Here is a 24,496-nt window from a genome sequence, read left to right as displayed (position 1 = left end):
ATCTCTTCCTCTTCTTCTTCTTTTCTATCCTCAGCCTGCCGCATATTCTCTGATTCTTTGGGACTACCTCCCCATCCACCTCTTTCCTAGTGGCTGAGATATACTACACACTGGTTTTACACCATGTAGTCAAGTGTGTCTAGTTATGGCAGGTACAAATAAAAGAAGGCTCAAGTTAGTATCTCCTCATCTAGAATCAGGCAGCATGGGAAAGAAGGGTAATAAAATTACAGAGTGGCTAAGCAGCATTCTATGTTCTTGGATAGCATTTTATAACCCGAGGTGCTATGGATTTTGCAGCAAACCCATTTGGCAGTCAAACCTATCCTTTTGATGCTTACAATCAGACCATGAACTGAAAAAGTATACATTCAGCTTACACTGAGCAACTCAGCTGTCAACAAGGTTGCTGCTGCCTGTTAGTTAGAAAACTGACTCATAGCTGATTGGGGAATCAGCTGTGGGCTGGGTTCTGATTTCCCAGAACTTCCTTGAATCCTAGCCATGCTGTGCTGGGACACAGAAATGCTTTGGAGGGAATCAGGATCTGACTCTCTGCCAATGAGGCATCAGCTGGAAATGGGCATCCGATTACTTCCCCAGAAACTAGCTACACAGTGAAGACAGAGACCATAAGCAATAAGGTATCGATCTTCTCATTGTAACAGGGAGATGAGAAAAAATCATTTTTCTCTTTTCTTCTTTAGCCCAAGCAATCTGTTCCTTTCGTATGCAGCCAACAATCTGTTTCCTCCTCCTCTCCCCCGCCTGCCAAACTGAGAACTTGAGCTGCAGAGAACAAGGATTGATCTCCCCCTTTTTTCTACCGCTCAAGCTGACAGCTTGGAGTGAGCAAAAGAGAAAGGAAGTCAGCTGGGTTTCTGATTCCTCACCTCATCTGCTGTATCCTAGTAAGTCTGTGAAACAGAAAAGTTTCCAGGATGGGAGATCAGAAGAACCTGACTCTCAGCTGATCCCCACGATCAGCTGGCAGTTGACTCTGGATTTTCTCCTCCTAAAAAAACTTTACTGGTACAGAGCGAGAATTTCCCAGTAGGAGATAAAAAAGCCAACTCCCAGCTGATCCTTTATCCATCAGCTGGGAGTTGGCTTCTGATGAGTGCAAACAACCTGTTCCTGTGAACAGATGTGAACAGGTTGCAAACAGCCCACTGATCAATCACCTCTCTAATCACCACTGGCAAAGGGGAGCGGGACTGGCAGGTGGTCCAGCATCCCCATTTATAACAATGGTATAATCAAGCATCAGCATCTCCTGTGTGCTGGGAAGGTGAGCTTCACACCACTGGGCTGATACTTTTCTCTCTCCTTGGGATCACTTTCAGTCTGGAATTATAGAATGACTCTTAAACTTGATGGGACATGTCGTCAGACTGTTAAATTTTAAAACTGAAAGACACTTAATTTTTTTTTAAAATGTGTTCTTAGAGTTTCTTTAAAGGTTTCATCCCAAAAAGCCAGGAAATAATAACTGCCACATAACAACCAGATGCCACCAGGAAAGTCACAGTAATGAAATCTCATCACTGACCTTAGACTGCTGATAACAATAAGAAAAGCAAAAGTAAGCTAGGACTGGTGATTTCTGAGTGTGTGGAGTTATTACACCAGGACCTTGAGAGAAGAAGTCACTCTGAGCTGCCTGAAAATCTTGCTAAGACAAAATCTGAAGCAGAAGTAATTTCACTTTCAGTATCCTTTGTGAGAAGCTGAGCTTCAGGACTCCGAGAGATCCTCAAGCACTGACATTGCTATGGCTCACATCCCATGGAACAAGATGCACTGAGTCCTGAAGATAGGATGGCACAAAAAGGGAAGAATGAGCCCTCAAGCTTACTTACAGTCCACCTGGAAGACCGGGGCAGGAATCCAAGAAAGGTGGAGGATATGTGTCATTCGTGGACTGGTGCTAAGTAACAGCCTGTCTTATGTAATGAAGTTGCTATGTTGCTCAGAGGGCCTTAGATTATCAATGAAAACCAGCTGCCAGACAGGAATCTGGGTATTCTGGTAGGAGTCAGGACTTGTACAAACAGTTGCATGCTTGTGTCAGTTGAACAGCTGTTGTTCCAGACTTTATGGAACAAAACGTTATGCACCTTGATAAAGCTGTATGATATCGTGGTATAGTGGGCAGAGTGTTGGAGTATGACCTGGGAGATCTATGCCTAAGTCCCTGCTCTGCTATGGAGGCTTGCTGAGTGACCAGTCATACTCTGTCAGCTTAACCTGCTTCACAGGTTGTGAGGATAACATGGAGGAGAGGAGAATGATGCACGCCACTCTGGGTTCTCACTGGGGAGGAAGGTGGGGTACAAATGAAGTATGTAAATAAATAAACTTTTCATTCTCCAGAATAAGGCCCTCTGAATACACTGACTCTATGTATTTGTATAATCTGATGTTTCTATCTGTGCACTTGGCCTCACATAAGGAGCAAACCTTGGGCGAACAACCTAGGCCCCTAGACTGCAAAGAATACACTCTTTCCTTCCCAACTATTTATTCTTCCCTTTTTGGATCATCCCTTCATTAAGCAGCTACTTTATCTAAAGAACCATCCATTCAAGTGGATAGCAAGGACTTAAGTAAGCCACAGCAATGAAATTCACCTTGGAATGCTCCACAGGGCTGCACGTACTTGGAGGCAAACCACGAAAACCAGAGTGATTCCATGCACACTACAGAAAAAATAAACTCTAATTTTGTTTAAACCTAGACCCCTATTTTTATTTTGCATAACCGTGGCAAGGATTAGCATTAAGTAGCCCATCTTTTGCTGGGACAGTAAATGGAAGACTTTAATAAGGCTGCCTCAGAACCAAGTAACAATCCTTGGCCAGGAGGGAGGCTTCAATGGGGTATCCAACTGCACTTCCACCAATATTGCTAGCTTGGGTCATGTAGCTAACACCCGATTACTCATCTGTCTCTAGGACATACAGCCCTGATCTCATGGAATGGAATCTGATTAAGGCACAACACTGCTAAGAGTTGCAAGTAGAACATGGAAGACAAGTTCCTAGGAGAGAAGATATCAGCACTATACCTGAGTCTGTATTCTGTTTAGGCCTCGGAACCACAGGATCTGTCCCCGTCTGAGCTCCATTTCAGCATGGTCAATTTCATCTAGACCCTCTTGCAGTTCTTCGTCTGCAATATCCTCCTTGGTAGTGCCATGTCCTGCCTCCTTCAGGAACTTCAGCTGGCTGGTTGGAACAGTGCAAATCACCTGCAGAGACATGGCATCATCCAGATTACTTAATTTTCTGCTCTGCAGCTTGCATGACCTTGTTTCTGAACCAGACTGCATACCTGCTGTTTGTTCACTGTGTTCTGGCCTGGTCTTCCCAACAATGCCAGGTATCACCACATTTTAGTTTTATTTATTTAAGTTTCAAGATATTGTTCTACCTGTTCTTTTGATCCATTATACCCCCTCAAGGTAGTTCTACAATAAATCATATTGCTTGTAGCAACTAACAAGATGACTGTTACAATATCTGGATTTTGTCTTCAGAAGGGAGGCAATAAGGAATGGGAAGAGCAACAACAATATGCTTTAGAGAAAGATATAAAGAAAATGTAATGCTCACTGATTTTTTTAAAAAAGGTAATTTTCCTCCTGACCCTATCAAATTAAATATGCTCTCACAAAATCAAGTGACCATATTGTGGATGGATTTATAAATTCCACAAGTCATTGTATAACAGATACCCGTGATCGCATATTTTAATCAGTTGAAAGAACAGAAATGACACCCTTTGCTTTGAAGTCAGGGCCTTAACCACCAGAGTCCTGGCGATGTTACTGGAATCCTGCAGGAATCTCATTTATCCTTAACCACCAGAGTCCTGGCGATGTTACTCTCATTTATATCCCTGGAGCTTAACAGCACCACCAGATTTTACAGTCACACAGCTGTGAGAGGTACAACAGCACAGTGGGCCTTGCATATGGAAGGTCAACATTTCAGGCCCTGGCAGCTCTAGCTGAAGGGTAGCAGGACTGGGAAGGACCTCTGCATAAGATCTTACAGAGCCTCTGCTGGTCAGAGAACAATGCTGCAGTAGATGGACTAATGATCTGGCTCAGTGAAAGGCATATTCATATGCTTCATTAAATGCATACAGATTACCCACAGGACTCCTTTCTATAAACGGGAAGGGAGAGCAGAGATGGAAAGGGACTTAGTCAAGTCACTAGAAAAGTCCAAGTCTTCTGGGTACAGAAAGGAAGTTAACTACACTTTCATATCTCCAATTAATCATATCATATCATATAATGACATAAGTTGCTTTAACTCTCACCTGTCCCCAAAGTAGTTCACCTACACCAATGAAAATACACCAGAACCACTGACTCAAGGTAAGCCCCGAACAGCTGAATGGCTTCCCACCAAATTCCACAATGATGATCTGCAGGACAGGGTGGGGGGGAGTACAGCCAAAACAGGCTTTATTAAGTATGTGCAATTATAGAAAGAATTATTACCCTGTAAAATAGCTTATATTACATACTGCTTCTGCATATCAGGCATATTACCAGGCAAACAAACCATCTCAGGCTGCGGTATTCACATTGACGTTCCTGGAAAGCCACATTTGCAATAAACATTAACCAAAAGAGCCACATTTACTTCCATCCCTGGCAGGAGACCTCCACTTCAGGGAGGCTTGCAGCTTACCCATTCCTCTGTGAACCACTACCAACTACAAGCCCCACCAGGCAAGAGTCTTGCCCAGTTTCCTAAAACATGAGGCAGATGCCACACGACAGACCAGTGCTCAGAAGAGTCACAAGATCTAAGGTACCTGCCTGCAAGTCACATTCTGGTTAACTGGATTTGTACAGGTGTTTTAGACAGGGAACAAAAGGCAGATATAAGTCATTTTCCAGACCTAGTGAAGAAGATCTCCTGCCTCTCGTATTACATGAGAGAGATTCCTTTGATACTTTAGAAGTGCAAAGAAAACTTGCAACAATATACAGGTTAAAATACCTTTTGAATAAAGGTGGAGTCCTACATGCAACCCCCAGGTGAAATTTACCCCGCCACTCACTAACATGTATCTGATTATGTCAATATGAGCTACTGAGTATCACCAAAAAATGGCAATATCAGTGGTTGGGGTGACATGTCACTGTACCCATAACACGGATCCACACCATCATTGTAAGAACATAAGAGATGCCAATGTTGGACAGGCCAAAGGCCCATCCAGTCCAACACTCTGTATCACACAGTGGCCAGAAATACCAGTGCCATCAGGAGGTCCACCAGTGGGGCCAGGACATTAGAAGCCATCCCACTGTTGACCCCCCCAAGCACCAAGATGACAGAGCATCACTTGCCCCAGAGTCCCTATCTATACCTTGTGGCTAATAGCCACTGATGGACCTCTGCTCCATATGCTTATCTAATTCCCTTTTGAAGCCGTCCATGCTTGTGTGTGTCAATTCACAGTAGAGGTGCAAAGTACTGAGTTGCCCCAGTTAACAGTTAGTAGATTAAATACAGTAGGTATATATAAGAATTCACCACAAGTGTCACACGAAGAAGGGATTTTAGTGGAACAAAAACACCCGCCCCATGTGCCCAGGTATTTCTCAAGTATTCTATATGGAGAAAACTGTAACTGAGCTTTCTGAAAGTGCAATTAATCTGACAAGATGACAAAAAATGGAGACCCTGGGCAGAAACATATATGGAGTCTATAGGCTAGGGTTCACAAGAAGCCACACAAGTAAAAATGCTAGTGGCTGTTAATGTCTACAACCAGAAGACAGATAAGTTGCAATGAGAACACCTCATATAACTCTTATCAAACGACAAAGTTTTCTGCAAAATTATAGTGACATACCATTTCCTCCACCAAGTACTTTACCCTGTTCCCCTTGTGAGGTAGCAGGTGTTATCAACTCTATGGGGAGCTATAGCACATGATCAAGATAACTGGAAGAAATATGACTCTGGCAAGAACTTCAGATACCTGTCCCTCCCATTGTAAACATGACCTGTCAAGTTTTGTCTTCAGGTTCCTTATCCCACTTGGAACTTTTATTTACCTGGGCAACAAAGGTTCCCAGCACGACTGTGCAGAAGATGGGATTGCGGAAAATGGCCTCAAAGACATTCCTCTCGCCATGGATTTTACGAGCATTAATCTCATTGAAAAGCTGCATCATGACAAAAGTGTTGAAGACGATGGTGTAGTGCTCAGTAGGTGGGGAATGGAGTGGGACGTTCCGACCACTGTCAATATCAAAAAACTTCTCACCTATCAGAAAAGAGTTTCAAGAGAAAATAAAATATTCCTTTCCAACTACAGGCATAGTTTGGAAGCTCCATCATTTGTGATGTGATTACACAACAGTACTGTAGGACACAACCCAAACCTGAGATTACCACAAGTATCTTGCACTCCATCAATCAACACAGAATCTCTCCTTTGGCACTGGGCTTGGCTTCTTGAAAACTGCAGCTTTCATTTCAAAACAACCACATATGACTTTTAGCCCTCATGTTTACATGGGGGGAAAACCTAGACAAGTGATGTTAATCTATATATAGAAAAAGAAATTGTAATGCTGGACTGTCTCAACCATAGAAGCAAACTAGACAATCACCTGGGGTAACAGAATTCCAGGGGTGCCTGCTTGAGCTTTGTAAATGCTTTGCAGAAAACTGCCACCTTTTGAGGAAGCACACAGAGGCAGCTTAGAGCTGCTCTTTGGCTGAGTATATTCCCTGCATTCCAAGAGCCTTCTCATCTCACCAGCCACTTGGGATATGATCACAGTGGTACAGGAGAGGAAACAACAAGGTGATATTAAAAATAAAAATGCTATCTGTGGTCAACATTTTAGCATTTAATATAAGACACAATAAAACACATTGTGGTGGAGGACAAAACATTCTGTCTCCTACTGAATAGTTCTTCACCACAGTCTTGTTCCCCCAAACACAATTCTTCAGCATTCGCCAGTCCACACTTCCCTTTGCTTTATGCTACCCGACTCCTCTTCAAATCAGACACATGCCCCAAAGTACAGTTTGCATCAATGTATTCAGTGTCTGGATTCTCTTTGGGGAAAGAACTACTAAGGGGATACTGGAAAAACAGGCAGGCCTCTCAGTGGAGCTGAATCCAAGAGCCTTGTGGGTGAACTTGTCTAAATTTAAGCATACTATTTGAAGGAATGAGAAGCAGAAAAACTGGGAGGCATTACAACATTTCATTGGAAATTGCTAAATTTGGGGAGGGAGGCACTGTTGTATAAACAGTTGAAGATAACACTCGCATGGATTGTTAGAAAACATTCAGAAGCATGTTGGATATACTTCTGAACCCTTCAGGATCACACATGGAATTACTGACATAGTTTAGATTTCCCCTGCCTGTTTCTGGCAACCCACATCACAGAATAGGATCAGTCAGGTTATCAGAACTGGATGTGCAGTTTGCATGACCAGTTTTCATGATATCAAAGTGCGGGAAGGAGGAAAGTACCTTGTTGGAAAGGGACCCTTGTTATACGTTAAAACACTTAACCTATAAATTGCCAGGGATGTGTTCCCTAACAACTTACCAATGGACAAAGGCAGAATAATGAGTAGAACCTAGGTTTCCCATAAACCAGTACAAGACCCAGTTCACTATCGGTTCACTGCCTCTTCAAGTTTACATATAACACTGTACAACACTTACCTGCAAAGAGCAACGTGAAGATAATGGTGAGTTGGTACACACCATGCCCCAGGATGTTCTTCATCATGGTGCGGGAAATAAGTGGCTTGTTGCGGCCATATGGCTTGCGCAAGAGCAAGGATTCTGATGGGGGTTCTGTGGCAAGGGCTAATGAGGCAAAGGTATCCATGATCAAGTTTACCCACAACATCTGAACAGCCTTGAGAGGAGAGTCCTGCAAAAGGTGAAAAAGCCCTCAGCAAGAAGTGCCAAAGACATCTAAGTCCATGACCATTTCTCCCCATGTCTTTAGCCCTGTCTACTTCTCACTTACAGCAGATATGCCATGAGCAAATGTTACTAATGTGTTAAATACTTACTTAGTGCCAAAGGGGTGCTAAGCCAAAGACCGCATGGGTAGCATACCCCAATAAACTTGTCAACAGCCAGAAGGCTCCAGATGGAATTTTTTTGTTTTATCCCCCCCTTTTAATTTTTTTTAAAATTAAGAATATATAAATTACAATTATCCAGATACAATTTTATGAATGTCAGCATTTATTTAATTGACAAAACCACAGTTCTAGTCTTTAGATATGAAGATATGATTGCAAAAACATCTGATTCAGTCTTTAGTACCAGAAAAGTCAGGCACCCCTGCAATGATTGAAATTGGGTGATTAGTCCCAATAACCAATTTAAAACCATCCATTCTAGCAAGCAACATAGCTCCAGGAACTACATGCTGGGGACCAAACATCTCCCCCAATCCTGCTAATTATCAGGCAAGGTAATCCAGATGGCTTCTGCTGAAAATGCTGGTCAGAGTGGACCTTTGAACTTTTCCAGAAAAGCACTGCTCATGTTTCAATCTAATCCACCCTGTTCCATAACACAGAACCTTTACCCACTGATCTGTGCAAAACCCAAAGCTTATGGGTTTTGTAAGCTCACAAAATCAAGACATCCAACATCAACAACCATCAAGACTAAGCAACGACTTTGCAGGAGCAGAGTGAAGAACAGACTCCCAAACATGTGCTTTTAAATCCATCCTGGTGGCTTATAACTACCTGTCCACAAAGTTTCCCATCAGCTGCCATTACCTGTGTGATGCAAGCACCCGTGAAAGCTACAATGACAGCAACTATATTGACTGTTAGCTGGAACTGCAAGAATTTGGAGATGCTGTCATACACGTTGCGTCCCCACATCACTGCCTTGACAATACTTGTAAAGTTATCATCTGTCAGGATGATATCTGAGGCTTCTTTAGCAACATCTGTGCCAGCAATGCCCTGGAAGAGAAATCGAGAAAGAAGGAGAAGAGTAGGAGTGGTTAGTCACCAAGGTTGCATCAAAATGAAAAGCATCACTCCCCTTCAACAGTGGATCACAACTTTGCAGTAGAATTTATAATCCTTTAATTTTGTCCCAAATCTAGAAGAAGCAAGGGTTTAGCATGCAGGAAGCACAAAGGCCACCTGAAGAATGAAATGCCCAGCCTTCATAAGTGGCTTAATTATTGTGATTCTTTCTTTCCTTGCAACAGATCTGGGTTGTAAAGTTAGCCAATAAGAACCATGGCAGCTGATCAAGGAGCAGAAGAGGTTATTAGGCTTATTGCAAAATTCAGTTACAGACACACGGTGGCAGTCAATCTCTACAGAATCTGCCATTGCTGGAAAAAATCCCAGCAAGCTTCAAGAGCATTAACCAGGTACCCTACAGTGACCAATTTTCCCTAATGCTTGCCTGCTGTGTCCTACTGAGCCTAGGGACTGTGAGATTCTGTCCTGAGCTGTAACATTTCTGACTTCTGCAAAGTGCAAAAACTGAAACAGAAAATAGAGCAGAATAAAAACAGAGCTTTAACACACACACACATTTCCCCTCTCTATTCCTCAGCCTCTTAAGCCAGTGCTTATCAGCTCTAAATTGCCAAGGCACTCAAAGGGAAATCCCTCCCCCCCCCGCTGTTTTGGCTTGCAACACAGCTTTCTCTGTAGTAGAATAGTCCATACCATAGCAAATCCCACATCTGCTTTCTTTAAGGCTGGACCATCATTGGTGCCATCCCCAGTCACAGCTACCACCTGCCTTCGTTCTCCAACGGTGCTGTCAATAATACCTGAAATATGGGGTTAAAAGAGCACAGATGTCATCAGGCTAACTGCACAAAGAAACCCCATTAGGCAGCAAAAAATAAAATAAAATAACATGAAATGAAATTTAAAAATCCAGATGAAATGCAGCTCCGTGGCTTTAGCTGTACAAACCTAACCACTTTCCTCCAACATTTTGCTAAGGACGCATGCCCACTCACCAAGGGAGCCTCTGCCATCTCCAGACTCACCCCCACTCCTTCAACTATCGTGCAGACATTTTTCTAGGGAGGAGGTGCCACCTCCTCAATTGATCTTACCTTTCACAAGTGTGTGTTTATCTGTGGGGGAAGAACGGGCCAAGACTCGTAGCTTGGGCCAGATCTTATCCAGCTGCTCTTGTTCCACCTGTGAGGCAAAACCATGAACATAAAAACCAACTTGGCCCTGAACAGGAGCATTACAAACCCACTTTTTCCTTCCAGATGTAAGTACTGCAAGGTTCTGAGAACTCTTACTGGAGCACCTTACTCACGGAGGACAGACTAATTACATCTGACATCCCAAGGACAGCATAATTATGTCATCTAGAAATAATCAGTACATATATGGGTCCAAGACAGTGATGCTTTTTGTGGCAAGTTTATTGATAAATTAGCAACAACTGGCGGCAGTCAGTTCAGCTGCACCTTTGGGATGTCATAACAAATGCGTATATTGTTAAAGACAGCCATGAGATGCTACAGAGAGTTTCCTCTATAGCTCCATTCTAGCCTTGCCAAGCCAGTGGTTTGGAGCACATTGTCTTTTCCACAGGAGGTTAAGCTGCTGTGAATATATGGATAATTCCCCCCCCCCCGAGACCGCAGATGAAGGCACTATAGAGAAAGACATGTTTCAGTAAGAAGCAGTTCTCAGAATAGACAGACAGAACCGTGAGCAGTTTCTGCCCCACCCCCTTGCCCTGAACCTTGTCCTTACCTCTCCTTTCTCATTGCGGATGAGCCGGTTGAATTCCTTCCCTTCTAGGCATAAGAAGTCCTCCCCGGGCAGTAAGATACCACACTTGGTGGCAATGGCACGTGCTGTGTTGATGTTGTCACCTGTAACCATTCGTACTGTAATACCAGCACGCTGGCACTTCTGGATGGCATCAGGCACCTGTTGGCAAACAACACGTCAGTAAGCTAGGCAGCGTGAGACAGACTAAATGATGGACAAGCCTGAAACCGAAGGAGGAAGGAAAAACAACTACCTGGAATTATAAACACAAACAAAAAAATAACATAACTGCTCCAATTAAAGATTATTTTAGCCCCCTCCCCAATAATGTGTATGCCTTGTTTAATCCCCAATAGGCTATCAAAGCAGCTAGACAACAGCAAACTAGTATTCTAGATTATCACAATGGCCTTTGTGTCTTCTGACTCAAAAGGAAGACAACAGTTTGCATTGCATACACCAAATCCTGTAGCTGTAAGCTTGTGATGGGGCAGGAAACCCAGTGCTAGCCATTTCCCCATGTTCCCCATAGCACTGGAGCCAATTCCTCAACATGTATGCTACCACTGTAACATGATGTTGTCCACTTCTGCTGGCATTTCACAATCACATTGTGTGTTGCAGTGACATCACAGCACAAGAACGTTAACATTTGTTCTTGGGAGTGGGAAACAGTATAATTACAGGCTGCATCGGGGCTATATAACTGAAGTGCCAGGGTTTAGGAGTTAGAAGCCAACTGTATCTTCCCAACACATGCAAGGAAATTTATGTGCACACTTATTTATCTAATTCCAGTACTTATAAATGGTTGTCCTGCTAGAATGCACCCAAAGAGGAGAGCTAAACACAGGCATTTACAATTGTGACATGTCCCTTGCAAAGTCGAAAATGCATCTGTACTGTATAAAGAAGCCCACTGTTTAATCTGTCCTGAACCTTCCATGCTTTGTTTAAATTATTATTTATTATTGTTTATTAGATTTTATATCACCTTCCCTGTGAGGCAGGCTCAGACCAGTGTACAAGTTAAAAGCAAATACAAATAATTTAAAGCCGCCCTGAGCCCGCTTTGCGGAGAGGGCGGGGTATAAGTTTGATAAATAAAGTGTTAAAGTTATACAGCAACAAGGTCCTGAATCTTGAGGCGTTATAATTACAGGTTTCCTAACCCCAAATCAGCAGGGGAGGGAAGGGAGAGATGAGGACTAACCATACCATTGCTGTCCTCAACTGTATGCCTGGTGGAAAATCTCTGCCTTGCAGGCCCTGCGACATTGTAGAAGATCCTGCAGGGCTTGGATGTCAGTCGGCAGAGAATTCCACCAGGTTGGAGCCAGAGAAAGCCCTGGCTCTAGTAGAGTACAGCTGGACACTTTTTGGGCAAGGGACCTCCAGCAGATTTTTTTCACTTGAGTGCAATGCTCTCCGGGGGGACATACCAGGAAAGATGGTCCCGAAGGTATGTTGGTCCCCAACCATTAAGGGCCTTAAAGGTCAAAACCAAAACCTTGAATCCAATTCAGTACTCAATCCAGTGCAGCTGGAGAAGCACAGGTTGAATGTGTGCTGTTACAGGGTTCCCATAAGAACCAGTACTACTGCATTCTGGACCAGTAGCCTCTGGGTCAGCTTCAAGGATAGGCTCATGTAGAGCGAGTTACAGTATCTAATCTAGAGGTGACCGTTGCATGGATTACAGTGATTGGCCAGAGTGAGACAGGAAGGGGGCCAGTTGCCTAACCTGGCGTAGTTGGGAAAAGGCCATTCTGACATTTGCAACCTGGGCCTCTGTTGATAAGGAGGCATCCAGGAACACACCCAGTCTCTTGACTGTCTGTGCTGGAATTAGCAGCACATGGTCAAGAGCTGGAAGTTGGTGCCCAAGTCCCAAATCACCCCCAGCCAGCCAGAGAACCTGCATCTTAGATGGATTCAGTCTTCACTGACTTTGTTTCAGCCATGCAACCACAGCCTCCAAGCCCTTGGCCAGATTACTCAGGGCAGCGTCTGGCCTGCCATCCATCAGCAGATATAGCTGGGTATCATCAGCATACTGATGATACCCCAAGCCCCAAACTCCGCACCAGTTGGGTGAGGGGGCTCATGTAAATGTTCAGTAACATCAGAGAGAGGATAACCCCCTGAGGGACCCCACATACCATAGGGTATCGAGGTGAAACCCTCTCTCCTAGCACCACCCTCTCTCCCCGACCATGGAGAAAGGAAACAACCCACTTCAGGGCTGTCCCACATACTCCAACATCAGTGAGGCATTGAGCCAGCAGATCATGACCGACTGTGTTGAACACTGCTGTCAAGTCAAGCAGTAACAGTAGCACCGACCCACCTTGATCAACTACCTGTGGAGATTGTCCATGAGGGCGACAAGCCCAGTCCTGTAATCAGGGCAGAAACCAGACTGGAATGGATTTAGTGCCAATGTCTCCTCCAGGAAACCCTGGAGCAGCTCTGCCGCCGCTCTCTCAATTACCTTGCCCAGAAACGAGATATTTGAAACTGGGTGGTAATTGGACGGATCGGAAGGATCTAACGATGGCTTCTTCAAGAGCACTATTACCACTGCCTCTTTTAATCCCTTTGGATATACCCCTAAACTAAGAGACAGATTGATAATGTCCATCAGAGGGCGCCGTAAGAAAACAGTAAAAGCTATCTCTGTAGGTAAGTGAGGGAAACAGCCAGATAATTAAACAACATTTTTTCCCCTCTCCACTTTTTATCCCAAGCAAGCAAGAGGTTTGTTTTGAACAGCTTCTGGAATAGGCCCCTTCTTTGCCTGTGGGCAGGAGTAACCACCTTGCTGACTCTGCTCGGTGACATAAAATGGCTTGGGAACCCCTGGTAACTGGGAGGGTTCTACCACTCTGAAGTAGCAGGTCAGCCTCTTGCCTTGCCCTGTTTTGTTTACTGCTTTGGTGCATCACTGCTCTAATAGGTTTATCTCCTATAGAACAAGCCTGAGCATGGAGGAGACCTTTCCAAGAAATCAGCAAATTGAATCACAGCCTCCTGAGTGAGTGCATGCAGGGCATCTGCAAAGCCATTCCCAACCCCAGATACTTCAACATCTAATTAAGGAGAGAAGCGTGCAGGGGACTGGCTTTGAAATGTAATCAAGAGGTAGGTAGGGGAGGGTTTATTGTGTTAGATCGGCTATCTGTCTGTCATCTTTGTAGTAAAGCTGTGTGAGAAAACAGTGCTGTAGGTGGGGAGGAGCAGGGGGAGGAGATGGTTGCTGGATAATAACTAATCCCTCTCCTCTTGCAGATGCCTTTGTTACCTGTCAGAATCTCCGCTGTGTCTTCTGTGGAGTTTATAAACTGAAGTAGCCTTATGCTGGATGAGGTCCTTTAGTAGTTGCACTGAAGGAAGAATTTTAGCATTTGCCTTGTCCCCGACCACCACACTAGGACAGGAGAAAAAGGATCTGCTCAAATCCTTTCTTCTATGCAACTTTTAAATGTGGCTGCCAACTTCTTTCCTGATAACGACTTTCCAGTACTTTTAAGAAAAGCACAATAAGGCAACATTCAAGTAGTGCAGTCTTTTCTTGCTGCTGCAAGTTCATAAGGGGAAAAGGTGCATCACTTAATTACTCCTTGTCTTGCAACAGATGGAAGGCAGAGGTGAATTCATCAGGAAAGGATTGGCAAACTGCATTAAACTCACAGGGGCCCTACACAATACCGAATCTAGCAATCATTGGCAACTGAACCTCACAACTGATACCAAATGTAGCTTGAAAGGGCAGGGATCTTGAACCCTCTGCTACAGAATGGGGGCAGTGTGTTGATGACACAAGTCAGAATGCTCAAGGGATTTCCTCTAAAGGCAGTCATTGGTGCAAGAATAGGAGCAGAGAAAACAAATAGAAAGTGTTAAGCCAAGCAGTCGAGAAGTAACAGAATTACAGATGGAAAAAGCAGACACTTAGCAAAAGTGAAGAAATAAAGAAGAAAGGGAGAGAAAGGATAAAGTTCCAATATATATCAGGAGTAATATATACTGGGGTCACAAGAAGTGTTTGAAGCAGGATGAGTGAATGAGGAGAGCAAAAGATGAAAAGTGGTCTGGGGTAGGGGGTGGGGAGGTAGAAAGAGGAAGGATCTCACCAGACAGAAGAGAGTTTGGAATAGAGCAGATCAGGGATATAGCTTCCAGAATAAGTTGGTTTGAGACCAAAGCTGGGGTGAAGCAGGTAGCAAAGGAAAGGAATGCAGAAACAGCAGGGACAAAATGGGAGTCACACAAATGGAAAGGGTACAAATATGACTGGCTAGGCAAAGGGTGGTTTTGGACCACTAGCACAGGAAAAGAAGAAGTGCCATTCTGGTACCTCTGGCCGAACTGGGTCCTCAATGCCCACCACAGTGATGCAGGTAAGGTCCGACAGGATCTCATTCTCAACATCCCAGTCAGGCTCAACACCAGCAGAGAAATCCCGGTATGCCAGACAAATAGTACGCAGCCCTTGACAAGCCATTGGCTCAATCACTTTTTTCACCATCTCGTCCCGATCCTTCACCTTAAATATTCGGATTTCCCCATCCTTGTCCAAGATCTTTGTGCATCTGCATCAATGCAAAAACAAAGTGAGAATTACTTCACAGACCCTCTCCATCTGAGCAAAGGCAAAAATTAAGCACATCTGTAAGTTTAATGAAGAAAGTGTGCCTTATTTATTTGGAAAGGTTATGTGTGCCTTCTCTCCAGAGACCTGCTTGAGGAGGCTCAAAAAGTAAAAACAATACAATAAAATAATTTTTAAAACCATAAAAGTATTAATATTAAAACAAGACACAAAAGCCTTATTTCTGTATGAATCATAATTTTTAATGCATCTATATATCTAATTCCGAAGATGCCCCCTGTGTGCGGATACCTAAATCCGCGCATCGGGGGCACCTGGGGGGGAGGGAGATTTTTGTGCATACTTGGGACGGTCCCCAGGTGTGCACAAAAATCTTAAAACCTGAAAAAAATATCGGGGGGATACTTAAATCCCCCCAAAAGTAACAGAGCGTCCCCTGCGCATGCACAGGGAACGCTCTGCAAACTGCCTTGGTTCAGTGGGGGGGGAGGGGAGAGAGACACCAGTGAGGCTGAGGCTAACCCGCAGAGCTGTTGTAGGGAGGCCAAACGGCGGCCCTGCCGGACTCAAGGCGACGCCCTATGAGGACTGAGTCCCGTCATTCCTCCTGGACCCGGTTTTGAAGAAGGAAGACTGCCGTCTCTGGGGCCCCCGTGAGGGACGAAAGAGGTCACAGAGCCTCTAAGAGCGGGAGGCCTGGCTGCAGCTGCCCGCCGCTCTCTTGCCGCGGCTTCCCCTCATTCTGTCGTCTAGAAGCCCCGCCCCCGCCCGGAGGCTTCTGCTTCGCGTCGGTGTCGTCGAGCCAAGGCCGCCCCTCCGCCTTCCCATGGCAGAAGAGAGTGCGGCTGGCAGCGGGGGAAGAGGCCAGGCTCGCCCAGAGGCCTCTGGCGGGGACGAGCGTGAAGCGCCCTGCTGCAGCGGCGCCGACCGTCCCTCAGCTGCCTCTGCACATGCTTGGCAGGGGGGGGATCCCCAATACACCTACCCTCCCCTGCTGCCTCCCGGAAGCCAGAGGCGACCATCCTTCCAAGGCGAGGTTCTTCTCAGCAGCTGGGTGAGGAGCGGGATGAGGGGGCCCCTCCCTTCGCCAGGTGATGTTTTTCTTTCTGTTCCTTTCGAGTCCAGCGGCACGTTTAAGCCAAACAAAGGTTTATTCAAGGTGTGCGGAGCTCCCCCGCTCCTCCCCCCGCAATTTTTGCGGGGTCCCCTTTCTTGTAGGAATATAATATCCATTTGTTCCTTACAAGATGGATTGTGTTCAGTTAAATCATACCAGGATATCCTAAAGTTCCTTTGCTCTCTTTCCCATGGCAGACACTCTCAGAAGAGATAGCATAAGGCCTACTTTTATAGCCCTTTAAAGAATTGTTTGTTAATGTGTTATAGAAACAGAGTTGGAAGGGGCCTTAAAGGTAATCTAATACAGGAAACCATAAACTAGAGCATATTGACAGATGGTTGTCTTAGTAGCATGTAGGGATGTGCATTTCGGAATCCCAAACCGGTTTTCGGGATCCCGAAATGGCAATCTGAGCGCTTGTCCGAAAGCCGGAAAAAAATCCCGAAAAAATTCAGGATTTTTTCGGCATTTTTCGGCATTGCAAAAAAACGGCTTTTTGCTCTTTAAACTTTAAAGGGCAGCCGGGAAACCCCGTTTTCCCACCTCTAGCTCCTGTTTTCAGGAGGGAGGGGGGAAGAGGGGACCCAGAACAGCCATCACTGTGAATATCTAGTCTCCCTCTCCCCAAGGTCCATAGGAAACAATGTTGCCGAATTGCCGCCGAATTTCCGTGGCAAACCGGCAATAAACACTGCAGCAAGCTGATCTGGGGGGCACCTGTTTGGGGGCCCATAAAATTGGACCCCCTGGTCCAATCCTCTTGAAGCTTGGTGGGTATGTTGGGGAGAGGTTCCAGTAAGCACCCTCCAAGTTTGGAGCCTCTACCAAAAACCCCCTCCCCCCAGCCCCCAGCAAAGTTTCAAGAGGATTTTTGCCATTGACTTCAATGGCCCCATTGGTTATAATGGACCCGAATTTTTTGGGTTTTCCGAAAATTTTCGGATATCTATGCTTTACCAATATAGATATTCGGTTTTTTCGGGTTTCCCGAAAAAATTCGGGTCCAATAAACCCGAATCCGAATTTTACCGAATTTTTTTTTTTGCACACCCCTAGTAGCATGCATTGATAGATCTAACTCTAGAAAATGTTTCCAGAACTTCGGACATTCATATCTGGCACTTCAAAGGCACAAAGAAACTGCAACATAATGAAGGACACTGTTGTTTTCATAGCTAAGGTTACACCAATGTAAGCATAAAGAAGCAAGGAACTGCAAAATTAAGCAATTCTCATCCCCAGTGATTAGCAATGGCAGCTTTATGCTGTGACAACAGGCAGTAAAATTAAGAGAGGGCTCCTGTCTGGGAGAAATATGGAAATGCAAAATAAAGCACTGTGCTAAAATCCAAGCAATAAATACTTTGGGAAAAACAAAAATATTATTTGATCTTCCATGTGCCTTAATATTTTGTATGGGGAATATTAAAAATGCATACTTCTAAAAAAGCATAATTTTATTTGATTGTAGAGAATCTTAATGCTTATGTACTACTGAAGTGTTGTAGATTTTCCGGGCTGCATGGCCATGGTCTTGGCATTGTAGGACCTGATGTTTTGCCAGTAGCTGTGACTGGCATCCTCAGAGGTAAAAAAAAATGCCAAGACAACGGCCATACAACCCAGAAAATCTACAACAGCTAATGAACTCTGGCCGTGAAAGCATTTGACAACATATTAATGAAGAGTTTGTGGAAGTGGCTACTCCTTTTAACATTAGACACATGGAAGTACAGTATAAAAGCTACCTTCCTGGCAGTGATGCTCAGTTTTGAATTTCCCCTATGAACCTGCCTGGCTACTACTGATTCCAGTTCCCTTGCCTTCTGAGATTAAACAGGCAGCAACCTAGGAGATGGCCTTCTTGGTAGGGGCATCAAAACTCTGGAACTCTCTCCCCTGGGAAACTGGTCTATCTTCTTCTGTTGTCATCTTCTCCCAGTGGATGAAGACTTTTTTGTTTCATTTGGTGTTCCCTCAGTGATCCGTCCTTCCTGACCAACGTTTTATGACTTTGTGTATATTTTATCTATGTTTTTAATTGTTTTAATGATGTGTGTTGGGGGGCTGGTTTTAATAGTTTTAAAATGTGATTTTATTATGTATATTTTAATTTGTTAGCTGCCTTGGTGGTCCTTGTGAAGGCAGAAAGGCAGGATATAATTTTTGTAAAATAAATAAAATTTTTAGCATTGCTTTTGGTCCTCAGCCAAACCTCTTGCTAAAGCAGAGATGCCCACAGACAATAAATACTACAATAAAGCAACTCACATGCTTCTGAACCTCCTTGCAATTTTGACTGTTTCTCAACTGTGCCTAAAGAATTTGCCTGTCTTCTTCAGATTCAGGAGGGAAAGTTAAAATATAGGTAAGTGATGCTGGGAATCAGCACTCCAGGAAAAGCAACCATCTGGCTGGTAACCTGACATTTCTGCAATGCTACTAGAGATTCCTTCAGAGACCCTATTCTGAACATTCTTAACACAACAGATTTTCAGTTTCTAATGGAGACTTTCCTCCCATTTACAATACAATTCTACATTTTTTGATTCTGGAAAAATTTCATAGCTGTAGTACAGGATGTGCAAGACAAAACAAACACCCTTATTAAAGATGGTGCATTATGGGAGAGGAGTTACTTGCGCAGGATGATCTCGGAGGCTCCTTTGCTGTACATGCGGAAGCTGCCGTCAGGATTCTTCAGCACTGTACTCATAGACTTGCGGACTGAATTGAAGGTGTAGACCTTGTAGAGTTTTTCCTCAGGTACCTCATTGCGGACCGCTTGATAATCCTGTTTCAAGTCCAGAACAAAGCCCAAAAGTGCACACTCTGTCTTGTTTCCAACTTGGCGTGGGAGGCCCCCTTCTTTTTCTGGTGGCTGAATTTCCCAAAATTAAAAAATAAGTGGTAAATTACACAAATCAGCTATGACTACTGCACAGAATTAATGACTAATAAGCAAAATAAATAAAAATGGAGACAACAGCACTGAGAACCATCACAATGCAGTGGCTAGAACACGGGACTCAGACCAGAGAGACCAGATTCAAATCTCTGCTAAGCCATGAAGTTCTTTCCATCATTCCGTCTTAGCCTGACTTACTCCACAGGGTAGCTTCAAAGACAACATTCAGGGGAGGGGGAATATAAGCACACCTGCCCTGAGCTTCTTGGATGAAAGGCAAGACAAAGACATCATCATTGTCATATGTCATGACAAACATATGGATGTCTGAGTATTGTGTGACTACCACTATTGAGTAGAATTTTAGAGGTAAAAATGACACTTTAAGAAAAATCCAAACCAAACCCCCAAAGCAGGTTAGCTAGATGGGAGTTATTTTTATCTCTCAAAAGTCTAAACTCTTAATCTCTTTAGACTTCAGTCCCCATCTGTGAAAAAGGGATATTAGCAGATTTTCCTCACCTGTCAGATTTGTGAGGGCACTTCTGATCTCAAACTGACTGGGATTCAGCCTCCTCCTTGTCAGTCCCATATCAGAGGAGCCACCTGTCCAGCACTTCTCCACCTCACAGAGGAGTTCGGAAGACTTAAATGTTACATAGTTTGAGAGTCACTTCACATGCTACTGTACTATTTCTGAGTCTGAGGAGCCAAAATGTGCATGTTATGAAGGGCATTACACATTTTCTACTGTGTACTATGCACACTGGGCAGCCAATGCACAAGCCAGGTTTCCAGCACACATATATGTGCTGGAAAACACACTTGTTCTGTTCCTCTTACATTATTTTTTCCAACAGAAAGATCAATCTGATATAAAGGGGGAAACAAAAAAAAATTGCTTTAAAAAAATGAATAAGCAGGACCGATGGTCTATGCTTGTATCTTAAAATCTATTGTGGCCCTTCAGTTCTTCAGCAAGTGTGCTGACCAGGGATGGTCTGGGATGGATGGAGTAGGTACATGTGCTTTTCTCTAATGTATATGCATACAGCACTGTGTCAGTTTAGCAATCCACGTGCATGTACACTTGTGCAGAGGCCAGATTTGCACAATCCTTCCTCCTTCTTAAAAGAGGTGAAAAGGTCACGCAAGTCATATCTACTCATGCCTGGGCTTAGGTTTAAGAACATAAGAGAAGCCAATGTTGGATCAGGCCAATGGCCCATCTAGTCCAACACTCTGTTACACAGTGGCCAAAAATACCAGGTGCCATCAGGAGGTCCACCAGTGGGGCCAGCACACTAGAAGCCCTCCCACTGTTGCCCCCCCCCCTCAAGCACCAAGAATACAGTGCATCACTTGCCCCAGACTGGGAGTTCCTATCTATACCCTGGGGCTAATAGCCGCTGATGAACCTCTGCTCCATATGTTTATCCAATTCCCTCTTGAAGCCGTCCATGCCTGTAGTCACCACCACCTCCTGTGGCAGTGAATTCCATGTGTTAATCATTCTTTGGGTGAAGAAGTACTTCCTCTTATCCATTCTAACCCGACTGCTCAGCAATTTCAATGTTTGCAATACCTGGCTTATACAATGCCCTTAAACACATGGTACAGAACAGCACACAGGACCACTTTCTTCAACAGGGAACAACAGTCTGAACAGTGCACGAATGGGCCCGCAGAGGACACGTTCCCTGACAGATTACAGGAATGGTGGCAAGTGAAAGCTCCTTTGCAATGAAGTAAGCTAGGACTCACCAGGATTTTGGAAGTGTAAGCAGAGTTGACTGCAACACCATTGACAATGATGTCCAGAATCTTAGGCAGGATGGCTTCAGGGTCAGGGATCTGTCGGTAGTGGGTGTCACCCACATAAGCCTGCACCACAGTCATGCGGTTCATGGTGAGAGTGCCGGTCTTGTCTGAGCAGATAGCAGTAGCATTGCCCATGGTTTCACAAGCATCCAGGTGCCTAACCAAATTGTTATCTTTCATCATTTTCTGTGGGAAACAAAGCAGAGAGCCTTAGTGCCACAAACACAGACCAGTTAGTGAACATGAGATGCCCCAAAACAGCCACTGAATCAAAGCAGGCCAGGACCTCCCTGCAAATCTTTAGCATCAGGAAATTTATTCTAGACTTCAATAATGCATAAAGAAAATTGAAACCTAATTTTGCTACATTGTAAAAGTTCAGGAGCCACACTAAATAACAGATTTAAACTTTCAGTATTTTAGGTAGAGGCCGGCAGTTTTTTGAACCCTGGGTTTAACGTATCTGCCATTTCTGGTTTTAGTACGTTAAAACTCCTTCTCCATTTGTCTCTAGTAAATAAAATCAAGGACATACACACAAAACTACTTTCATAGACTCCCAAAGACAGTGGCATTTATTCTCTGTTCCTTCACGTAATACATCTGTCATCACCATGTGCCAAATCTAGTCTGAAAGGAAACAAAGCAATCCTATAGCAAACCCCCAGCCTCCTCCTCCTCCTCCACACCCTGGCAGTCTATACCTTCTCACCTTGACAGAGTAAGCCAAAGATATGGTGACTGCCAAGGGCAAGCCCTCAGGCACAGCCACTACTAGCACGGTGACACCAATGATGAAGAACTTGACAAAATACTGGATGTAGATAGGGGTGCAGTCAGCCGTCCACTGCCTTCCCTGAATCCCAAAGGTGTCAATCACAAAATACAGCACCAGGATAATGACGGTGATGGCTGACATAATCAATCCTGAGTGGGAAGAGGAAAGAGACAGCAAGGTGAGACCGAGCAAGCCTCCAGCATATCCTAAGACTGCAGTCCAGCCACAACTAGGAGGACAGCGGCAGGAATGAGTTTGACTTCAGCGGGCCCTGCAAGCACCAATTAGAGAACAGCATCTCCACACTCAATGACTGCCTAGCAAAGGTACAGGCTGAAACAGAGAACATGAAGACCACGTGCTAACCTAGCAGGCAATTACTTGGGATTCATTCAGTACAATCTGAACATTCATTATAACAGCTCATCCTCAGAGATGCAGAGAAATTATTTAAACACCCTACTTCTGAATCTGCTTTAAGAGCAAACAGCTCTTTTTTATTTTATTTTACTTTATTAAGCCCCAGTTAAAGAGGTTTCAAAGGACAGAAGTTGGCAAGATGTAGGCCTCACTGGTCCAGGAAGGATGGCTCTTGGTCACTTTGCTCGATGGGAGGGTAGCAGCTGCCACTTCTCTTTGGTGTCACAGTATGAAAAAGACCACAGCAAGCATAAGAGCTACCAGTGAATTTAAGGTGGGCACCTTTGGTCTTCTACTTAAGAACTTAGGGCTTAAGAATTTAACTACATATCTGCAAATGCATGTAACCAAAACAAAGCAGGCTCGCTTTCTGTAAAGGAAAAGGTGTTTTGTGGGAGAGAGTAATTTGGAATTGGGAAAAGTGGTAAGAAGGAAGAGAGCTGTAAGTCCTTTGTCTCCACTCCATTGCTCCCAAAGCAGCTTTCCTCTAAATGCTTTTAAAAGGCCATTGGGGCTTTGCTGCAACCTTCTGCACTTAGTTAATCATTAAAATAAGAGATTTAATTGAGGACCACACATCTTGACAGCATCCTGTTGTGGATACATGACGAAGGAAGGAGCACTAACAGAGAGGAACAGGCCACTATCCTTTCAAATGCAAGCAGACTTATCCTGTGTCCTTCTAATCCAGTGTTATCTATTCTGACTGGCTGCAGCTCTCCAGAGTTTAAGGCAGAAGTCTTCCTTAACCCTGCTGCTGCCTCTGGTTCCTCAGCTGCAGATGACGAGAGACTGGATAGGGAACATACAAAGCAGGCACTGTACCAATGAGACCGTGGTAGGGCAAAATCTCCACTCTGCCAGGAATCTCACCAGCCTAAGCAGCAGTAATGCCCCAAGCCCATTTAGGCCAAAGTGCCTCCTCTTTAGGATGGTAATGTGGGTGACCTTGGATCAGTCACACTCAGTGTAATGAACATCACAGGATTGTTAGGAAGATAAAAGGAGGGCCAAAGGACATAGCTCGTTGCTTCTAGGAGGAATGGCAGGATTAAAATGTACCAGAAATGCTTCACACGCAGAAGGTCCCAGTCTCAGTTCCCGGCTTCTCCAGTGAAAAGGACTTCAGGTTGCTGCAGGGGAAGACCTTTCTCTGCTTCAAACTCTGAAAAGCTGCTGCCAGTCAGACAGAAAGTAGTGGACTACATGGATAGATAGTCTTTTCCAGTAGTAAGATGGCTTCATAAGTAGCACAAAGGCATGCTAGGAGCCCTACGTCGGATCTGAACCCTGGGAATCTTCACTGGATTTGTATCTAAGTTTTGCAACCCTGGTGGGGATTTGTTTTCTTTGACCATGCACAAATTCTGCTTTAATAGGAAGGCATCTAATCAATTTAGAGCAGACCTTGTAGAAAGCTGCTAAGCAAGTCCCAGAACATGCTCACCTGCTTTTCCGATCTGAACTGCCAAGCGGGTGAGCTTCCCTTGCAGTACAGACTTCTCCTTCTTTGGGACCTTCACTTTCTTCTTCTCCTTTTCTTCATTTTCCACCCCTTCCTGGCTTTTCAGTGGCTGGATCTCCAGAGCCACACCATCCTGAGTTTTTGCTGGATCCAGGGTGAAACAAACAGTGAGAGTGAGTGGGAAGCAGAGCCCAAAACAAAACAAAAACAAAACTTTAGACGCCACAGAGAGAGAAGGAAGGGTGGTGGAGAGAGAGAGAAAGAGAAAATCCCAGTGCACAGGAACCCCAACAGCACACACAGACACTCGGTAGCATGGAAACCTAGACAGTCCAGGGAGTCCTGCTCCGTATCCCCCTGGCACAGATGAATGAACCAGCTCTTGAGAATCCAGCCTCCCCCCAAGGCAAATACAACAGTTCTGTTGACTACAGCTGGAAGGAAGGACAGCCTTGCTAGGAAGGCACAGGAGCCACAGCTCTGGGGATCTACTTCCCGGCTCTGCTGCTGACCAGCTGCATGTCCCTGTGCAAGGCATCTTCTCCATTA

The 24,496-nt window shown here is 44.6% G+C and overlaps 1 protein-coding gene across 3 annotated transcripts in view; it reads right to left on the bottom strand.

Moving 5' to 3' along the window:
* ATP2B4 (ATPase, Ca++ transporting, plasma membrane 4) overlaps window positions 1-24,496 on the bottom strand; it is a 197,239-nt gene that overhangs the window by 12,305 nt on the left and 160,438 nt on the right. For all 3 annotated transcript variants that reach the window (XM_015407325.1, XM_015407323.1, XM_015407324.1), the window contains exons 8-20: window positions 23,930-24,091; window positions 21,997-22,211; window positions 21,228-21,470; window positions 19,195-19,436; window positions 15,181-15,415; window positions 10,800-10,979; window positions 10,139-10,226; window positions 9,738-9,844; window positions 8,820-9,011; window positions 7,735-7,948; window positions 6,092-6,303; window positions 4,333-4,440; window positions 3,071-3,253 (exon numbers count right to left, since the gene is read on the bottom strand). In XM_015407325.1, coding sequence (XP_015262811.1) covers window positions 3,071-3,253; window positions 4,333-4,440; window positions 6,092-6,303; window positions 7,735-7,948; window positions 8,820-9,011; window positions 9,738-9,844; window positions 10,139-10,226; window positions 10,800-10,979; window positions 15,181-15,415; window positions 19,195-19,436; window positions 21,228-21,470; window positions 21,997-22,211; window positions 23,930-24,091 — 2,381 coding nt within the window. The remainder of the gene's footprint in view (window positions 1-3,070; window positions 3,254-4,332; window positions 4,441-6,091; window positions 6,304-7,734; window positions 7,949-8,819; window positions 9,012-9,737; window positions 9,845-10,138; window positions 10,227-10,799; window positions 10,980-15,180; window positions 15,416-19,194; window positions 19,437-21,227; window positions 21,471-21,996; window positions 22,212-23,929; window positions 24,092-24,496) is intronic.

The sequence above is a fragment of the Gekko japonicus genome, unplaced genomic scaffold (genome assembly GCF_001447785.1).
Source record: "Gekko japonicus isolate JY-2015 unplaced genomic scaffold, Gekko_japonicus_V1.1 scaffold228, whole genome shotgun sequence".
Lineage (NCBI taxonomy): Eukaryota > Metazoa > Chordata > Lepidosauria > Squamata > Gekkonidae > Gekko > Gekko japonicus.
This window is presented reverse-complemented; position numbering and strand designations above follow the sequence as displayed.